Below are 19767 nucleotides of genomic sequence, written 5' to 3'. Positions count from 1 at the left end.
TGTTTAATGTAAAAGGGGTGAACCAGACTGAATTATGGCAAAGGATCACCATAGCAGAACATACGAGACTGTTACAAAAACAGAGAGAATACCGTAGCTGCCAGTGAATGAAGAGAAATTTTGTTGCTTTTGATTCTGGCCATCCTATGCTATCTTGCAATGGTGGAAAACAGTGTCTCCCGCCAAAATCTAAGTTCTTGAGTGAAATCAAAGTCCAAAATACTCAAAAAATATATATTTGTGATGGAAACACAATAGAATAAAGTTGTTGTTTTTTAGCTCTATCTCCCTATTTATCGTAAACATAAATATGAAATTCCACCGTCAACCTTCCGAATCTTAAATATAGTAAGTTAATAAATAATGAAAAAGATCATGATCAATAGTACAGTACTGTAATTGTACTTGAACAGAAACACCGAGCATGGCAGTAGTTAGGCATGGAATTTCTCAGACAGAAACCCAGAGAATACTAAAATGCTTAGATTGAAATTCCAAGGATGGATATTAACTAACCTAAAGAGTAAACGTGTTTATATATTTCGTTTATATTTTCCACAGTTGTTCTTTGGAAGATACTAAGTAATAAAATCGATACAACTTTTTATTTTACAGTAATTAGAAGTATTTTCCCCTTTTTCTAAATCTACAATCATAAATCACCTGTAGTTGGTAGGACATGGACAATGTAGGAAATTGCAAGGTAAAGTCATGGTGAAAAACTAATCATACAACACATAAATCAAGTCTCTACATGTTTTGTACGTGAAGAAATTTAATATACTACATATGCCGTAAATATTCCGCCAATATTTCTGGCCTGTCGGCAGATGTTGTCCTTCAATCGTAAACTAATAAATTCTGATTCCAGTCTTGCTTAAACTGTCAATGAATGGTGGAGCCTCATATTGGGGGTTTTAGTACCTTAAATATATGCTTGAATGTTTTGGGGGTGTTTTAGCCTTCACTATCCAGGGTCGTGAGTCTATATGACTTGTGCACATTCCATACACAGTCTCTCCTCGACTTACGACAGGGTTCTGTCCCGACGACCAGGTCGTAAGTCGAAAAAGCGAAAATAATACATAGAAATTCTAAAATGGGTGTACTCTTTTTCTTCTCAGCACCACGAGAACTCTCACTTTTACGCTTGCCAGCCATTTTAAAGGGAATTACAAACAAAAATGCTGTCGGTACACAGGGCGATCACTAACGTCGGGACTCGAAAATACGTAATGTGAAAAATATTTTATACGACCATGGCCGTCGTATGTCCGGGTTGTGGTAAGTCGAATATGTCGTAAGTCGAGGAGAGACTGTACACTACTGTATTTGTTTCTTTCCGTACAATAGGTTCTCAAATCTATTTTATTTTAAATGATGAGGATCATATTGTTGGAATCTAAACTCATATTATGGGTTTGGATTCATTTCCAATACCTGTACTGTACCTTAAGAGCAGCATTGGTTAATAAGTTAACTGTATGTTCATATACTTATTGTTCTTCCTCAAGGAAGAGGACTGAGGGAGAAGCCATATTTTTTTCAATGGCATTCTTATCACATCATGTTCAGTACTATCATATCACAAGTTATCTGTGCTTGTGGAGGATGAAGTCCATCTCCAAGAGTTCATCTGTCAACATGGACTAGTTGCAAAGATGTGCAAGTGTTCAAAATGCAGAAGAGAACTGACAGTGAAAAAGAAATACAGGTCCACCACCGATTTTCCGGCACCCTTGGTCCTAAAGCCTTGCCGGATTATCCATTTTGCCGGACCAACCGAGGTCAGGTAATAATAATTCAACAATACACCTCTGACCCACTAATTATACACCTTCGTGTCTCTAAAGCACCATGGACTGCTAGAAACTTAAATTAAACAAATATTAAATGTAAATTAAATGTGAAAAAGCCATCATTTTTCGCAACATTACTCTACACACTTTAAACTCAAAAGTACAAACTGAATAAAATTTATACTCAAATTAATCACATCTTACAAGGATTCCAGCAATGCAATTTATATTCGGCAAAGTCAAGTCGGCTACATTTTATAAGATAAAAACTTTAAGCCTAAAACTGCCTTCACTCTGGCTGTGAGGAAGAGGGAGGCAGAGGTTTTTTGTTTTGTTTTTATGGAGGTGTTGACAGCTGTCAGGGAGGGCAAATAACAAAGTGGTACAGTAGTTATCAAATAGAGAGGGTTTAAGTTTTTCCCTTGTGAGATGTCACTGAATTGACTTGGCAGTATATAACCTGCATTGCTGTAATTCGTGTAAGATAGTGATTAATTTAAGTAAAAAAAAATCCCATAGTTTGCACTAGACATAAAATTTTTAGTAATTAACTTTGTACATTTGATTATAGGTTTGCCCTGAGGACAATAATTTCTTTTACTTTTTTCATAATATATATTTAGGGTGGTGTGTGCATGTAAATGAGTAAAAATAAATTAAGAAAGTTACATACAGGTACTCTCGACTTACGACCACCCGGACATACGACCGCCGCAGTCGTATAAAATATTTTTCAAATTACGTATTTCCTAGTACCAAAACGTTTCCGTCCCGTATGACAGCGTGGGCTGGGCCGCCTCGTGGTGTACAGCATCCACGCCGTAGCCCGCTCAGTTGGTGTTTGGCCGTCATTGTTGTTAGTGATCGCGCTGTGTACTGACAAAATTTACGTTTGTAATTCCCTTTAAAATGGCTGGCAAGCGTAAAAGTGAGAGTTCTCATGGTGCTGAAAAGAAAATGAGACACCCAATTCAGATTTTCTTTGTATTATTTTCGCATTTTCGACTTACGACCTGGTCGTCGGTCCCTAACCCAGTCGTAAGTCGAGGATTAACTGTATATTAAAAGAAACGACAACTTTCTATTAGAATTTTTTGTATTGTTTAGGAAATTTTTTAATTACTTACACTATCCTACGATCTTAAATTCCTTGTTAGTGGGCAGGGCATGAAAGATGAGGGAAATTACAGGGTGAAAACACAGTGAACACTGATGCTGTGGCCTTAAAATTATGCCTCTAGGTGCATTTTAAACGCCAAAATCATTTTCTTACTGTCAGTCAGTCCAGCTTCACAAATCCCATCCTGCCGAGATTGCTCCTTCCTCTCGAATTGTATAAATTGTGTTCCATTACTCCTGATACTTTTAATAAAATAATTATGCATCTTTATTAAGTTTAGAATTATGTACAGTATATACCTACTTATTCTTCTTTTGTTTATTTATTAAATGCATTTTCTGTTCTCTTTATATCATTTATAGATTTTCTTTTTTATTGTCAAGCAATAAATGAAGTAACTGTGCCTTATTTATACTTTTACACGATCTTTTAGACTGATTCGATTCTCTTGTCATCCTTTTCTATGCCGTTAACATTCATCACAATTCTCTATGAACTGTGTCTCCTCACACTTATACGGTTCCCCCAAGGGGAGGGTACATCACGTGATGATTACGTGTTAGAGCGTCTTGTCTACATCATGTGGACCTGCGGTGGTTGTGATTATTCTTATCGCGAAGTATCAGGCCTTGTTCAAGCTCGTTCGTGACAATAGTTAGGTAGAGTGCTCTAGGTTCTTTTGCTTACTTTGGTAGCCCATTATTAAGGTAAGTCGCTTGTTTAGGGTTAATTTCGTTCGTGACAATCGTTAGGTAGGGTTTCCTAGGTTCTTTTGCTTAGTGCATTTTTTTTTACGCACTATTAGCATAATATTAAACACACACATGAACACGATAATGCATAGTACCTACTAGAAAGTGACCTAATAGAATTGTTAAGTCAGGTTCTAGTAGGTTCTATTCATTATCGTTTCCATTTTTGTGTTTAATATCACGCTAATAGTGTGTACAAAAAATTTAAACCAAATCACACATTTCCTTCTGGTGAAAGTGGTTTCGTAAAACTTTACCAAATTATCGTTTTCGTCATCCACTTCACCTCACCTCACCTCACCTCACCTCACTTAACTGGCAAAAACCAGTCACAGCACTGCTTCTCAAATGCAACCAAACCTAACGTAACCTATTCTAACCCAGTCGGCTAACCTATATCCGGATGGCGTAAATATATCTGCACACACACATGTTGGATGACCGAAACGATAATAATACGAAGATGGTTAGGTCAGGTTCTGTTAGGTTCTGTATATTCTTGTTTCCATTTTCATGTTCAATATCATGCAAATGGTACAGTATCCAGAAATTTTGGTTCAATTCATTTTTTTTTCTGGTACTAACTGTCTCCTCAACCTTTACCATAAAACAGTGCAGGTATACCATCAGTGCACAGAGAGTGGAGGTATACAAACTGCATAAAGACAGTGCAGATATACGGTGCATAGTGCAGGTATAGTGTGCAGTACAGTACTATATGCAAACAGCTCACAAAGACAGTGCACAGACAATGCAGGTGTACAATGATAAACAACCAGTAGATTTAACCAAGGATAGCCGAAGTGATCATCATTGAATAAAATGCAGATTTATAGACATATCAATTATTTATGAAAAAAAATATATCGCTAATTTCATACCTCTTCAAGTTGTAAGTCTAACTGCTTCACTAAATCTGTGTCATCGGGTTTTTGTAGATCGTTTGACAGATGTTCCTCCCCTTCCATCGCCATAGTTAACAGTGTCCGAGTAGTCGTATACTGTCTTCAGTGTTTTGGTATGGAAAAAAATAGATAACACCATTCACACCAGATCAAGCAGTTTATAATAGTTTACAATAACCAAAATACTTTATATACATTCTGAAATCATAATTTTTTCAGTCAGTTTAACTACATTACACAAAACTATTGAGGCAACAGGCAAAAGGAGTATTGGGAGACAATGTTTACGGCATGTTAATAAAGCTTTACATACCATTGTATTATAGTATTATTCTTCCCTTTATTGGTGGTCTCATTTTGCTTAATATTTGATGATTAGTGCAATGGATATAATCTTATTTTGTGGAACGCTAAGAAAATGTGTTTTTTCAACCTCCTTGTTGAGAATCACGAAATTAAAAAAAAGCGTTTTCTTGAAGTTACACTGGTCAGACTTATTACCTAAATGTAGCCGCAATGACGTCAAATAATGGTCCTAGATGAATAAATCGGACTGCCAATCACTTCTCGACTAGTATTTGGTGTCACAAAGTAAAAAAAAAATGGAAAACCTAATTTAATCTGAGTTGTGTTGTGTTAGGTTAGGTTAAATTAGGTTAGGTACATGCACTTGATCTATTAGCTCAGATTAAATTAAGTTTACCAATTTTTTTTTACTTTGTGACACCAAATACTAGTCGAGAAGTGATTGGCAGTCCGATTTATTCATCTAGGACCATTATTTGACGTCATTGCGGCTACATTTGGGTAATAAGTCTGACCGGACAAAATAGTTAAAGTTCCCGCGTTACTCGTGATTCTGACGTCACCTACGTCACAGGCCAGTGTTTACCAAAACTATAAGTAAAATAAATCCAAATACTAAAGGTATTTAATACTACATAATATCAAAATACTACAAAATTTGCGGATTAAAAGGAATAATACGATGTTTTTCTGTTTATAGATATAAGTTACATTCCCACTTATTTTTCCATCTTAATGTTTATATCTGAAACGAGTGATTCAGGTCTCGGCTAGCACGGAAAAGGGTGTAGATATGGCCTCTACTTCTGCATTGCAGGTAAATGTAAACTCCGAAACAAATATGTATGTCATGTTTATCTGTAATGTGTATTATCAATTATGAGAACTTAAAAGGCGCTAGGGAATAATGTGAGTTCCCTGGTTGGCTTATGCTTATTCCTCTTCTCGACTGATTGAGCTTCGGAATGCCATTTATTTTAGTTCTATTATTTAAAGCTATACATGTCAGGTCAGAGTCTACGATGCAAATTAGCCATAGGCTTCTTTATAAAAAAAAGTTGGAATAATGTTACGTTATTTGATGCACTGTATTTATGTTATCTGCATGTCTAGGCTCAAGAGTGAACAACAATCACCTCTATAAGTGAAGATTATTTAACTTTTGTTCGTGTTACAAAATTAAGAGCTGCTTTCTTTGAATAAAGAAACTGGTTTTAAAGGTTACTTAGAGCTCTATACCAGCCAAGTACAGTCATTATTAATTTGTGAAATGATAAGTTAACTGGAAGGAAGTGGTACCATACTGTTGAGTATTGTTGACGAAAGGTTGTGTATTATGGTGAACCACTTGAATTAGTTTTCTCATGTGATGCCATAATCTCATATCCACGAAGGTTATGTATTACTTTATTTGGGGTAAAAATTTTTCTTCCTTTGCCATGATGGAGGAGCTGCTATGTTATAGGTTAAGATAGGACATAGTGAAGGTGCAGTAGAAATAGATATAAGGATAGGTTTTGAACTATGCCATTTCTTTAGGCTAACAAGCATTTTCGTTTCTAAAAATAAACACACAGATGCCCAAGGACTGTTATCTCGGGTGTCCACTCTAGATCCATCCTCCGGTTCCCAGAAGCCAACCATTTTCGGTAATATATACATGACGACTACAGTGCACTCTTAGTGCCAACTTCCGTTGTCTTACCTCTTGGAAATGAAAAAAAAATCTTGATTAATATGTTTTGTGCAATATCACTTAAGATTTTTTCGATCTTGGATCTTATATGGAGGTGACAATGACATGTCGATCAGCCATGTTGGATTGTAGCAGTATCTGCAATTTCAGGAATACTGTATTTGCAGTTTAACACAATTGTAATAGTGTCTTCAAAATTCAATATAATTTTTATTTTCTTGAAAATTAAATATATTAGTAGTGTCTTAGGTCAGGTAGATCAGATTAGGTTTGGTAGGTTAGATTAGGTTTGGAAAATTATTGAATGTAGGAATATTTGCTAGTTCTGGAGTGTGCCACTAATTTGACACTCTGGAAGTACAAGATACTGTTATGTTTTAATAATATTGTTCATAAATGAACAAACCTAACCAGTTATTGATTGAATTTACTGTATTGGGAAATCATCACATGTACAATAAAATGCAGTACTGTATGAGTATGAACAACAATTACAAGTACTGTAGACACTTAACATACAGTTCTTATGGTAGAACTCCAAAGATAACACAAAACAGAAATCAATACAGTACTGTGTGGGGAAATTTGATGCCTTCTTCTGTCAGATATAAATAATTGTATAAGTGATACAACATAAAACGTTTTCCTCATTTACTTTTTGTCCTTTTCAAGAGACAAGAAAGCTTTTATTTTCTGTGGAGAAACTTCCTCAGTTATGTGAAGGCCATGGAAATGGTGATGGTACTAGAAAATGGTTCCTTAGTTTACCATTAAAAATTAATATTATCCATCCCATTCTCTCCCTCACTGACAAAGTGACTGCAGTACAGTTGATTATCAAGTATCACATACAACAAATTTTAGTACTAGAAGTGTCTTATAATGATAAGGAATTTTATATGAATGTTTAGTCATTATTTAAAGATTTTTTTCTCTTGTGTATATTTCAGAAAGCAATTGACTTAGTCACAAAAGCCACAGAAGAAGACAAAAACAAGAACTATGGAGAAGCACTGCGACTATATGAATCAGCTGTGGAATATTTCCTTCATGCTATGAAATGTAAGTAACTCAAGGAGAAACTTTTTTATAAACTAATATTAAGAATATCTTTACAAGATGTAATGCTCTTTGTGGCTTTTTAGGAAGAGTTGTGAAAATGTAATACTGTACAGTACTTACTGTATGTAGTCTTCTCATTTTTAAACATCTGATAGCAGAATTCCCATTTGCTTGCTACTCCAGCTAAGCTCTCTTATTTTCATATTTGAGGAAAATAATTTTTAACCTTATAGTACATGTATTCTAATATTGAAAAATATATTCACTGTTACCAGATGAAGTCCCGAATGAAAGGGCAAGAGAGAGCATCCGAGGCAAATGCAAACAGTACCTAGATCGAGCAGAAAAACTGAAAGAATACATTGACAAAAACAAGGATAAAAAAAAGCCAGTGAAGACTGGAGAAGGAAATTCTGGGTGAGTAACTGCTCATACAGTAATGACATATTTTTTGTTACTTTGGGGTTGGTGTTTAACATTTTCCCTTCACATTGTGATGATGCTGGTGCAATAATTAGGTTTGTTATGCTTCTTGCTAGTCCAGGTGGTTTTAGAGTGGTTGCCATTTTCAGCAGTCAAAAGGGGATGCACTATCTTCAGTGGCTATTTCAATTTCCCAAGAGTAGCAAAATCCCTGTCTTGTTTATAGATGGTTTATATTCTTTTATTGGGAAATAACTAGAAAATAGTTTACCATTACTCATTGATTGTTTTCCAAGATGAATGGAAAATTTCATAACAGTATTCTAATTTCCAGTGTTTGTACTATTATGTTTATTTCCACTAATTACTGAACTTGTATAAAATGCATTGTTGTCTTAGTTCAGTTTTTAGGCAGGCCTATAATGAATATAATTTCTGAGCACTTGAGAGATTTTAATAGAAATTGAGTCTTGAAAGGAAGGGGTGGAAAAAATGGGTGCCTTCAGCAAAGCATCATTAGTTTCTTGGTACACCTATGTTTAAATGTCTTCTGTATCATTCATTATTATTGATTTATACAGGAAAAGGGGAAGTAAAGAGTCAGATTCAGACGATGATTCAGACCCAGCAAGAAAGAAAATGGAAACCAGACTTGAGGGGGCTATTGTAGCTGAGAAGCCCAATGTGCGATGGGATGATGTGGCTGGACTAGAGGGAGCTAAGACAGCACTAAAAGAAGCTGTGATTTTACCCATAAAATTTCCCCACATGTTCACTGGCAAGAGAACAGCGTGGAGGGGAATTTTGTTGTTTGGGGTAAGTTCTCTTGGGACTTTGTACTCATTTGTGGGTAGTTATGAATTGTGAGCATGATCAGTAGAGCTGTCATGCTCTCACTAGCAAGTGCATACGATTTCCATATTTAACCACTGGCAGGAAAATACTAATACGGGTACTGTACTGTATGTCAGTCTCCTACACAGTACCTAATATGTAAGTTTGAAAGTACAGTAGTTACAGGTCGTTCTTGTTTATTGCATATTCATGAATTGCAGTTTCAATTTTTCCAATTTCATTTTATGAGCAAATTACAGGTTGTACCTCTCTAGTCTGGCAACCTCGGGACCTGACCGGTGCCGGACCATGGAAATTCACCCTTTTCCTGGATAGATAGTGATTTGTGCTTATGCTTGGAAGCACTACTGTAGCACCACTTTCTCTGCATCATGGTCTCTTTGAAGACATATTGAAGGGTTAAATGTCATATAGTAGCTTCTCAAATTTCGTGAGTTTTTAATTCTTAACGTATTTTATTGGAACACACAAAAAAAATAAATAAATAAAAATTTTGACGGCGGAAACCTGAATTTTGACGGGTTTGAACAGCCCGCCAATGTGCAGACGACGTGCATAATCGTGTAAACAGCGTCATTTCTCTTATGTACAAAAGATTCATTATTATTTATTACTGAATGTCGTTTTTATTGAATTAATGTTTGTGTGCAAAATGAGCAATACAATTCATTAATAATACAGTACGTAGAATATTAAAACACACGAGGAAATGACCTCCATTTTCGTAGTAAGGCTAATGGTCTTGCGTTGCTTCTTCACAACACTAGCATCAGTAGCACTTGAAGGGCGCTTGGAAGCCATTTCTAATGGTTACGGTAAAGTATTAAGAGCAAAAACACTTAAACACTCACGAACACTTTGGAAGTCTAACAAAGACTGGCGTCGCTTGGGGACGCCGTGACATTCCGCGGCCAGACGAGAGAGGGTGATGCTCCGTAAAAAGTATTCCATGACAACGCAAAACGACGTTGTACCGAGTCACCGTGACATTAAACAAATTTTTGGTTTCTAAAGTTAAGCGATGTAGTACCGAAACAGCGTTAAGCGGGCCGACATTAAGCGAGGACTTACTTTTCTTGCCATAGTGCACAAAACATAAGGTACATACTTGAATATTCCTTCCGTCATCATTACCAACATTTTACAGCCATTTACCACATTTGCAAACTGCGATTACCTAATGGCAGCTGTTAGGTTAATCCAGAATGGGATTTAAGGTAACACACACTAACTAATAGTCAGTATATTCATACCAATGGGATGTAACCCCCTCTATTTACATTTCTTCTTATGACAGAAAATTCACCCCTTTTTGTTACATGATTGATGTTGAGAGACAAATGGGAATTTATTCTAATGATTCTTATCGGGAAATATTCCCCGCTATTAGTCATTTAGACATTTGTCACTATTTTGTTAGGACATGACCCTAGCAGATAACTGGGACTGACTGTAATCAGTTCTTTTCAGAGTAATGTATCACATGTAGTTTATGAAATTCCTGAGAATCATCTCTCATATTTCTTGAACCATTCAACCCACTGTATAGCCAGGGACTTTGAAATGCTCTTACATACCATCTTTCTTTCTTGATGTCCATAACCAAAGTGCTTTTGTAGAGCTCACATCCATTGCTCAAATCCTCTAGTGTCTAGTCAATTCCACTTTGTATTTTTTAAAAATAACCCACCATTACATCTTCCATATGTGTGATTTTCAATAGTCATCACCATCATTGTACAGTACAGTTATTTTCCATGCTTGTAAAGTTGCTTCTGTAAAAGTTTGGATTCCGTAGCTTCACTTTACTTAAATTAAATTATATGGAAAGGCCTGTTTCATATTCCTTCGCCCTTGTGCGGCTTCATACCAAATGGTGTTTTTCATCTTGTCATTCTACTGTGATGAATCCTTGTTTCTTATTTCCCTTCCATTTTACTGTTCCTACACACTTTCTTCTCAATTCACCATGATCCATCCTTCTATCCCATTTCCCTTTTTTTCATGCTACAGTACATGCTTTTCCAGTTACAAACATGCGTGAGCATCTCCTATATCTACTAACAAGTTATTTATCCTTGCGACTAATCTTACATCATATTTCTCATATGTTATCTTTTCTTATTATCCCTTACAATTCAATTTTGCTGATGCCAAGGATAGAGGAACTTTAGAATGTAGGTCAGGGATATCAGGCAGAAATATGAAAGTGAAGTTTAGGTACCGGTGTCATCTTCCTTATTCTTACTTCTGAATAGCCCCCAGGAACAGGTAAAACTTACCTAGCCAAAGCTGTTGCCACAGAAGCCAACAACTCCACATTCTTCAGTGTGTCCTCAGCAGATCTGGTGTCAAAATGGCTGGGTGAATCAGAGCAGCATGTCAAAACACTATTTGAAATGGCACGTGAACAAAAGCCCTCGATTATATTTATTGATGAGGTTGATTCACTTTGTGCATCAAGGTCAGAGCAAGAGTCTGAGTCAGCCCGAAGAATTAAGACCGAGTTCCTCGTTCAAATGCAAGGTTAGTTTCTTAAATGGGTAAATAAATGTGACGGCTTTGTTTCTTGGTTCATAATTCTGATTTTCCTACACAACTGAGTTAGGGAGTGCTTAAATACCTGTATAAACTGTTTGACGAACTTAGCATGTGTGTAGAAAGTTTTATCTTCTGGAAATTGTAAACCATTTTATATTCTGGTATGCTGTTATTTGTTAATACTGTATATAATTTGTATCCTTTGGTTCATCTGCAAGTCATTTTTTTTCTTTCAGTAAACTTAATTCTTTTGTATTTTGTTAATATCTTTTCATTTTTCATATTTGTATGGTACAGGAATGTTATTTTTAATGTAGACCAGTAGAGATTTTTTGGAAGTGGTGCTATTTCCTTTTGAAGAATGAAGCTCGCTGCTTTAACAAATCATAACTATATTTTGTTAAATTCATAGCACAGTATAGTACTGTACTTTTACTACAAATTTTTAGGTTTTGTTAGAAGATATGTTCTTTTTCTAAATCTCTAAAAATTGCTGGAATATCATTTATCAGTCACATCACTGTTCCCTATACAGTATATTTCTCCAAATTTTCAGAATGTATTTTACTTAACTTCAGGTGAATACATTTACCTACTTTGCAGGTGTGGGTAACCAGAATGATGGAGTACTTGTTTTGGGGGCCACCAATATCCCATGGGTCTTAGATTCAGCTATTAGGAGAAGGTTTGAGAAACGAATTTACATTCCTCTGCCAGAGAGTCATGCTCGCACCAGTATGTTCAGGCTGAACTTGGGGAATGACACACCACACAGTATCTCAGAAGAGGACTTCCGTACCCTTGGGTCTAAAACAGAAGGGTGAGTAACTGCTTACTTCATAGATATTAACCTATGGCTTGTGATTCAGTCTTATAAGCCTTTACCTTATAGCACAAGGTGGTCATAGTAAAAAGCAACACACTATCCAATTATTTGCTATCGTTCAACTTACAAACTTTCAGAGATACAAACATTATCACTGAGGGGGATTACCTGCCAGAACAGCTGTTTAATGTGGATGAGACTGGATTATTTTGAAGAAAATTCCAGATAGAACAAACATTACCTAAGAGGAGAAGAGTGAGCCAGGTTTTAAGTCTGTATTAAAGGGTATAGCTGTACTAAATACCCATAATCTTTTTATTTTTTACAATATGTTTGGTATCTACAAAAGTGAAGTTGGACTTACAAACAAGCCTCAGGAACGTAACTCGTTCATAAGTAGAGGAGCACCTGTAACTACAATAAACCAATGTGTTGTACTATACTATGGTGGTCTCCTCCCAGAACACATCCCCAAGATCTCCATTACATTTAAGCCATGGACACAAGCAAAGATATTTATGGCTAGTGAAAAAGTGGATCGTTTTATTCACAGCATCTCTTCTACTTGTGTTATAGAGATGAATTTCATTCCATAATGATCCTGCATAAATTCTCTACAAGACGGTTCTAATATAAGATCCTTAAACAAAATATTTTGAGAAGATGTAATGATGGGGACTCGATTCTTTTATGATAAAACATAAGAAATGTTGATATACCGTATATACAGTAAAGCCTCGAATAACGACGTTAATGTGTCCCCCAATATTGCAGTGCAAGGTGAATCATCGTATTGCGAATCATTAATTACCATTAAAATAAAGCAATAATAATGAGATGCTTTCCCAAGTGTGACCTTTTCATATCTTTTGTGTGGCTTTTTACCCTCTTTTCCCCCCAAAACAATACAATTAATGAAAATTGCAAACTATAGTCTTTAAATAATATTTCTGAATGCACCTTATACAATATAAATGAATAATAATATGGTCACAAGTGGAGATGGGACGCCATTGTTTTTTCTTTTGTGTTTACAGCCAGGAGTCTGGGACGATAGTTCTTTACGAGAAAATTAAGAAAATAAGACCCTGGTTGTAGCTGGAGTAAAATTAATATATATGTTTTAAGTAATGTTTTTTAATGTTAATAAATGGAACAATAGAAGTAGCTAACCACAAATGGCAAAGAAAAAAAATAGAGATGGATTGGGAACGCCAACATATACGTGCGTATTTAAGGAAACCGCTTCATTTATCTTTTTAAGAATATGTACAAAAGATTCATTATTGTTTATGACTGAATATGTATTTGATTGAATTAATCTTTATATATGCGAAATGAACAATACAATTCATTAATAATAACGTAGAATATTGAAACACACAGGAGGATAAGAGACGGCATTGTTGTCAGTGTTTACACCCATAATGTCAGTTATCCACCTGAAACTGAAGAAAATAAGACCTTGGTTGTTGTTGTAGTAAAATTAATGTAAAAAATATGTGTTAATTAATGTTATTTAATATACAGTAGAAGTAACCACTGATATTAAAGAAAAAGTAAGACTGATAGTGGAATGCCATTGTATACATGTGCACTTCAGGAAACATAGTCATTTATCTTAAGAATATGTACATGATACAATCATGCAAGGCATGAATGGAGCTGTGTGTCACAACTCACAGCCAAGACGATGGAATATTCCACCCTGTCATGCGAGTCATTAGTATCATTATTTTGTTTACTCCCAACCCCCTTTGTCATCTGAACAAATGCCACAATGTATTTTTCTCACAATATCCATCATCATCCTTTGAAGAAAGTTCAATTTAGAATATTAAGCAAAATTAATTAAATGAGTCATTGGATGCATTTCATAAATGATGTGAATGCCTAAGGTGAGTCAGTGAATACAGCTAAGGTTATTGCATGCTTGGTGTGGATGTAACTCTCTCTTGTCTTTTTCTAAGTCAACAGAGGCAAAATTGAAACCAAAGACAGATGCCAGCTAGGATTTACATTAATTTTTATATCTGGCCAGCCTCATGCTATAAATCAATTACGCACTGCACAAGCTCCTTTGATGGTTAGTACAAATTATACTACAGATATTTCATACATTTAGTTTTATTCCTAAATATGAATCCATTTTTAATTTAGGTCCTTAATATCAGAGGTACCTTTTATGTATGAGATATTGGGGAGCATAACTGAATGCCCCTCTCCATTTTTTTTTTTTTAAATATTCAGAAACTTTAAGACCTCATGACAGAGTTAGTCTAGTTTGTAAAACCTAATCAAGCTCCCTACATATTGATAAACGAATAAAATTCTTTGCAGGTTCTCGGGAGCAGATATCAGTATTGTGGTGCGTGATGCCCTGATGCAACCGGTTCGTAAGGTTCAAACTGCCACCCACTTTAAGTATGCCCGTGGCCACTCACGTGATGACCCAAATATTATGGTAGATGACCTGCTTACACCTTGTTCTCCAGGGGAAGCAGGAGCTATGGAACTGACTTGGGAACAGATACCTGGTGACAAGCTCTTAGAACCTGTTGTATCAATGGTAAGTAGTTTTTATATTTTAGTGTCTTGAGGATTTTGTTTATATTTGTGATCATAATTTATGATTTCAGATGAAAAAGGACCCAATTTAATTATATTTTTAAAGGACATTAGTAAAATTACAATATTGTCTTCTGCATAATTGAATATGTTGCTACTTTAATCATTATATCCTTTCATTACACTAAAAGCAAAACAAAAATTCAGTATTTGTCGATTGAATTTGTTATTAATTTAAATTTTTCAAATTCCCCAGAGGGACATGCTGCGTTCTCTTGCAGACTCTAAACCCTCAGTTAATGACGAGGATCTGGATAAGCTACGCAAATTTACTTTAGACTTTGGGCAAGAAGGGTAAAAAAGTTTCATCATTGAGAAATTTTCTTTTTAACTATATTTTGCATACTGCATGAATATTGTCCATTGTTATTAAGTAACATTAGAAATACCCTAATGCAGATTTTCTAGCAATCAGTAATAGAAGCTGTGATGCCACGTTTTGGGTTGCAGCATCAGTAGTACAGTATGTAATTTGATTTGATTTAATGATTGAAATAATAAATTAAATCATAAACTAAAAGACCTAGTGTTCATGATTGGCCTCTCATTGATTGTTGTGTCTTGTTAGACAACCAGTGGAAGTGCTGTAGACACATTAAAATGTGTAATGTACTGTTATTACAAATGATGGTCCTAATTTAGAAAAATTTAAATGGCATGATCCTTAAAATCAGATGAAACTAGCTGTTATTTGTCTCTTATCTCTGTACTGTACTTTAAAGCTCTCTTAAACTCTGTCAGAAAACAGTTATGTGATACCTACAGTAGATCATTAGATGAAATTCAAAATTCCTCCTGTGATTTAATAATTGGTCCAATTTATCTTTCTCTAACCATTAAGTTATTTTTTAAGAGAAAATTGACTTTCTCCATACTTCAGAGGTTATCAATACAGTAATGTATTCATTTGTTGTATCTCCCAGTTTAGATTAACATTGCTTATCAATTTAACTGGAACGTCCATACACTGTCGTGTGACTATTAACTAAGCAAAGAACGTTTATTTAAAGTCCAGGTTAATTTGTATGTACTTTAAGTTATATTTCATAGGAAATTATACAAGATTATTCACAAAAATGTTATCAGAACACATCTAATCTACTGTACTTAAGAGGGTGCAGGATGGTGAAGAACTGCTTGAAAGAATAGAAAACATTGGGGTAATTTCTAATATTCCCAGTAGAGTGAATGTACAGTATTGAGAAACATACCTCTCAGCGTTTAGAAGGAGAAAACGATGGTGAGCAACATGAACATCAGGGTTAGATTAAGTAACTTAACTTAGCCAATACAAGTATACTAGAAAGTAACATTTTTATGAGTAACCATGTACATCTTGTAAATAGCAGTATTTCAATTAGGCTTTTTATTAATGGCAGAACATCAATATTGCTGTTCCCCATGTAAAATATTTTTGTTTCCCATGTTAATTACTTTATGGTTATATTATTAATTGGATTATTTTTTTCACATTTTCAACAAAGATGAAAAGCCTTTTTGATAAATTTTTCCAACAATAAAGTTATATAAATTGTGCCTCATGCCTTTATATAATATGTAAAGAGGTTCAATTGAATTACCTGTTATGAATGAGCCTTGCAAGAATGTGCAGTGATTACTAGGTGTTAGGAGTTCCTGCATTGGCACCCCACTGTATAATGGCTAATACAGATCGATAGGTAAAATTATACTTGCACTTTTGTAAGTCATGACAAAATGGTAATCCTTATGGATCTGTAGTGAATATTGTTTTAAAAAGTGCGTTTATTATTATAGTTCCCATTTGACTTTGAAATAGGATGATTAAGTGTGTAGCTTTCATCTTTTTGTGTTTTCTGTCAGTCTCTTACACTAACTGCTTTGGGTCATTAACTAGCAGTGACCTGTGTGGTCTTTCTCTGTTTAGATCTAAAGTAGAATATATAATAAAAACATGAACATACAGCTCTAACATCTAGTGCTCCAATATTTTTTTCTTTTTCTTTTTTTCACTAGAGAGCTAGGTGTATAGGTTCTACAAAATATATAGTTTCAGTATAAATGGAATTTGGCAGTTGCCAGTTGGTTTCCATTGTTTTGTAATATGTATGTATTAGTACAGTAGTAGTATTTTTACAAAGTTTTGGGTTCTATAAGGGAAAATAAATGTTATTAAAGGTGCATCCTGTCATCAACTTATACTTACACTGCCAGTAGTTGGTATACTCAAATAACTACTGGCATTTGTCATATGATTGGAAAGAAATTTGTAAACAAAGTATATGTAATAAGTCATGTTAATTTCAGGACACTTATGATGGTGTGGTTTCATGCTTAATTCATCAATAATAATCCAGGTGTACATATTAGAATAGGCAGTAATATGGTTGATCACTTTTCATGAAGGTCTTAAAGTGAAGTCTATTGTTAATACAGTATTGAGACTTGCAGTAGGCTAAAAGGATACCTTAAAAAGATATGGGAAATAAAAACTCATTTCCTTTTCAAATGTACTGCATCAGAATCATCAAATTGTTTTCTATTATGTTATTAAGTGTAAATTTTACTGGCCCCCCCCCCTCCCCCTCATATGTCCTACACAAGACTTTTAATAAAAACATATTATAGGAATTAATAGGTGCAAAAACAAAACTAGTTTTTATTTGAGTTTCCATTGGATAAAGGGATGAATTGCTTTCGTGCTTATTGTTATAAAGCTTTAATATCATTGAGATATGTTACTCGAGTTGCTTGGAACCAACAAATTGTACTGTACATTTCTTTATACTGTTCCTCTCCTGGTATATGGTGTTACATTATATTTCATAACCTTAATTACCAGAGTTTAGTTACTGTATTTAATTTGCCTGTACAGAGAACAGATAACATTTTAACCAGTTGCACATCTATAAAAACATAAATCGGTAAATGAATTGCAGCAGCTCTAGAGCTATTTAAAACATTACTGATAGTTGCTTTAGAGTCAAATAAACCTTCAATAACGGTTGCTCTAGAGCTAAATAGACCTTTACTAACAGCAGTTCTAAAGCATATTAGAAAGAATTACAGTACCCGGTATAGTACAGTAAAAGTAAATATAACTTTAATTATATAGCTCAGCTGTTAACTAGTACAGTACTTATATTAGTATTAGATTCAATAATAAATATAGTCCATTTATGAAAATAGTGTGTCGGCTTAATCTGGACACTTCTATTTAGTGATCAGTCTGCAGCCTTAATAGGGTCTTGAGTTTTCATCATGGGTATAATACTATGTTTACATGCCTTTATTTTTGCTCACTGCAATCATAGATTGATTTTTCTTTTCAAGATAATCAGGACAGTTGTTTTTTATAGATTGAAATCGTAGTAAATCAGGGCCCTTGGGATACCACTCGGTACTTTTTTTTTTCAACTTCTTGTTCAGTAACTACCACTACTGTACAAGTTTTCTCTTATTCTGGCAACTTGTAGAAACCTATGACAGCAAAATATCGATGTTACTGCTATACTTGTCATGGTAAAGGGATGTTTCACAAATTACAAACTTGTGATCAGTACTAATGTGAAAAGTTGAACAACAACCAAAGCAAAAATAGGGGTCATGCCAGGTCAGGTCAAGCAAAAGACAAGAGAGAGGCACACATCACCTACACTCATAAATGCCATCTTATGACCAACTGTGTAAACAACAATTCACTTGCTCACATCTGTCCCAGTACAGTACAGAATAATAGCCTCAGTGCTTGACCACTTGGTTGGTATCTTAAGTCTTGTCTACTTTGGACAACATTGGGATTTCAACTTCCAAAAAAGTTTGCTGGACTAATATGATGTCTGAAGGCCAAGAAATTGGTGAATTACTGTTGCCAAATACAGCTTAGATACAAAATCAAAATATAGTAGTACAGTAATATCCCCGTTAGCTGGAATCTTTGATCCCCAGAACTTTCCATTTACCGGAAAATATAATTTTAGCATTCCAAAACAATCTCTGTTACAGCCATTCAAATGAATTTTCGAGTGAGCTATGATTGGCTACTACTGTCATGTGACTACATGGGATATTATGATTGGCTGATGTATCTCACAGCGCCTCTCAGCAATGTGTTTCATTAATGATGAACATTCATTGTAGTACTGTAACCATAGCTATTAAGGAAAATTCCCTTATAAAAAATCATGCATAGTATTGGCCATTACTTTCAAACAACTTGCTAATTTTGCAAGAATAATGCAGAAAATTTTTTAATCAAATAAAGACGAGATGAAATGATATTCCAAGTCCTGTGGTACTACAAATAAGGCAAGAATAAATCATAAATAATTATATGGTACACAAACAGTCTAACATACAGTAAGTTCAAAATGATTGAAAAATTAGAATATGTAGTTGGGTTAATTTGTCACATTATAAAAGGTTTACATGCATTTACAAGATTATGAATACACCCCCTGTACTTTAAAGTGCCTATTTCTACTTACTAATGTATGTTTTCACTCATGCTATACTATTCTGCTAAGGTGGATTGTGATTATTAAGTAAAAGTGAATGTTGAATTACAGTATCTTTCTTTATGAAACTACTCTAATAGTTATATACTGCATAGTACAGTAAGTTCTCGCTTAACGTCGGCCCACTTAACGTTGTTTTGGTACTACGTTGCTAAACTTTAGAGACCAAAAATTCGTTTAACGTCCCGGTGACTTGGTACAACGTCGTTTGAGTCGTCACAGACTACGTACTTTTTACCTTTTTTCACAATATGTATTTAGGATGGTCTATGCATATAAATGAGTAAAAATAAATGAAGAAAATTACTATATCTACTGAAAAATAAGTTGAAAAAACATTACAGTTCTTAAATGTACT

The 19767-nt window shown here is 34.7% G+C and overlaps 2 protein-coding genes across 3 annotated transcripts in view; one reads left to right on the top strand and one right to left on the bottom strand.

The window, feature by feature from the left end:
• Positions 1–4826, bottom strand: part of LOC121865206 (vacuolar protein sorting-associated protein 8 homolog) — a 39517-nt gene extending 34691 nt beyond the window's left edge. The window contains exon 1 of the mRNA XM_042364542.1: positions 4553–4826. Within this exon, the coding sequence (XP_042220476.1) occupies positions 4553–4645 (93 nt within the window). The 5' untranslated portion in view covers positions 4646–4826. The remainder of the gene's footprint in view (positions 1–4552) is intronic.
• A 757-nt stretch (positions 4827–5583) lies between these two features.
• Positions 5584–19457, top strand: LOC121865205 (vacuolar protein sorting-associated protein 4-like). Of its 2 annotated transcripts, XM_042364541.1 has the most exons (9): positions 5650–5699; positions 6460–6531; positions 7529–7640; positions 7916–8057; positions 8645–8879; positions 11177–11444; positions 12063–12279; positions 14626–14854; positions 15110–19457. In XM_042364541.1, exons 3-9 carry the CDS (start codon positions 7634–7636, stop codon positions 15209–15211), a joined length of 1200 nt encoding a protein of 399 aa, XP_042220475.1. In that variant the 5' UTR covers positions 5650–5699; positions 6460–6531; positions 7529–7633; the 3' UTR covers positions 15212–19457. The 2 variants fall into 2 exon arrangements, with proteins under 2 accessions (XP_042220474.1, XP_042220475.1); XM_042364540.1 differs by lacking the exon at positions 6460–6531 and having other exon boundaries at positions 5584–5699.
• The last annotated feature ends 310 nt before the right edge of the window (positions 19458–19767 follow it).

Source organism: Homarus americanus, unplaced genomic scaffold (genome assembly GCF_018991925.1).
Source record: "Homarus americanus isolate GMGI-L3 unplaced genomic scaffold, GMGI_Hamer_2.0 scaffold18547, whole genome shotgun sequence".
NCBI classification, from domain to species: domain Eukaryota; kingdom Metazoa; phylum Arthropoda; class Malacostraca; order Decapoda; family Nephropidae; genus Homarus; species Homarus americanus.
Note: the sequence above shows the minus strand (reverse complement) of the source record. Positions and strands in the feature narration are given on the sequence as shown.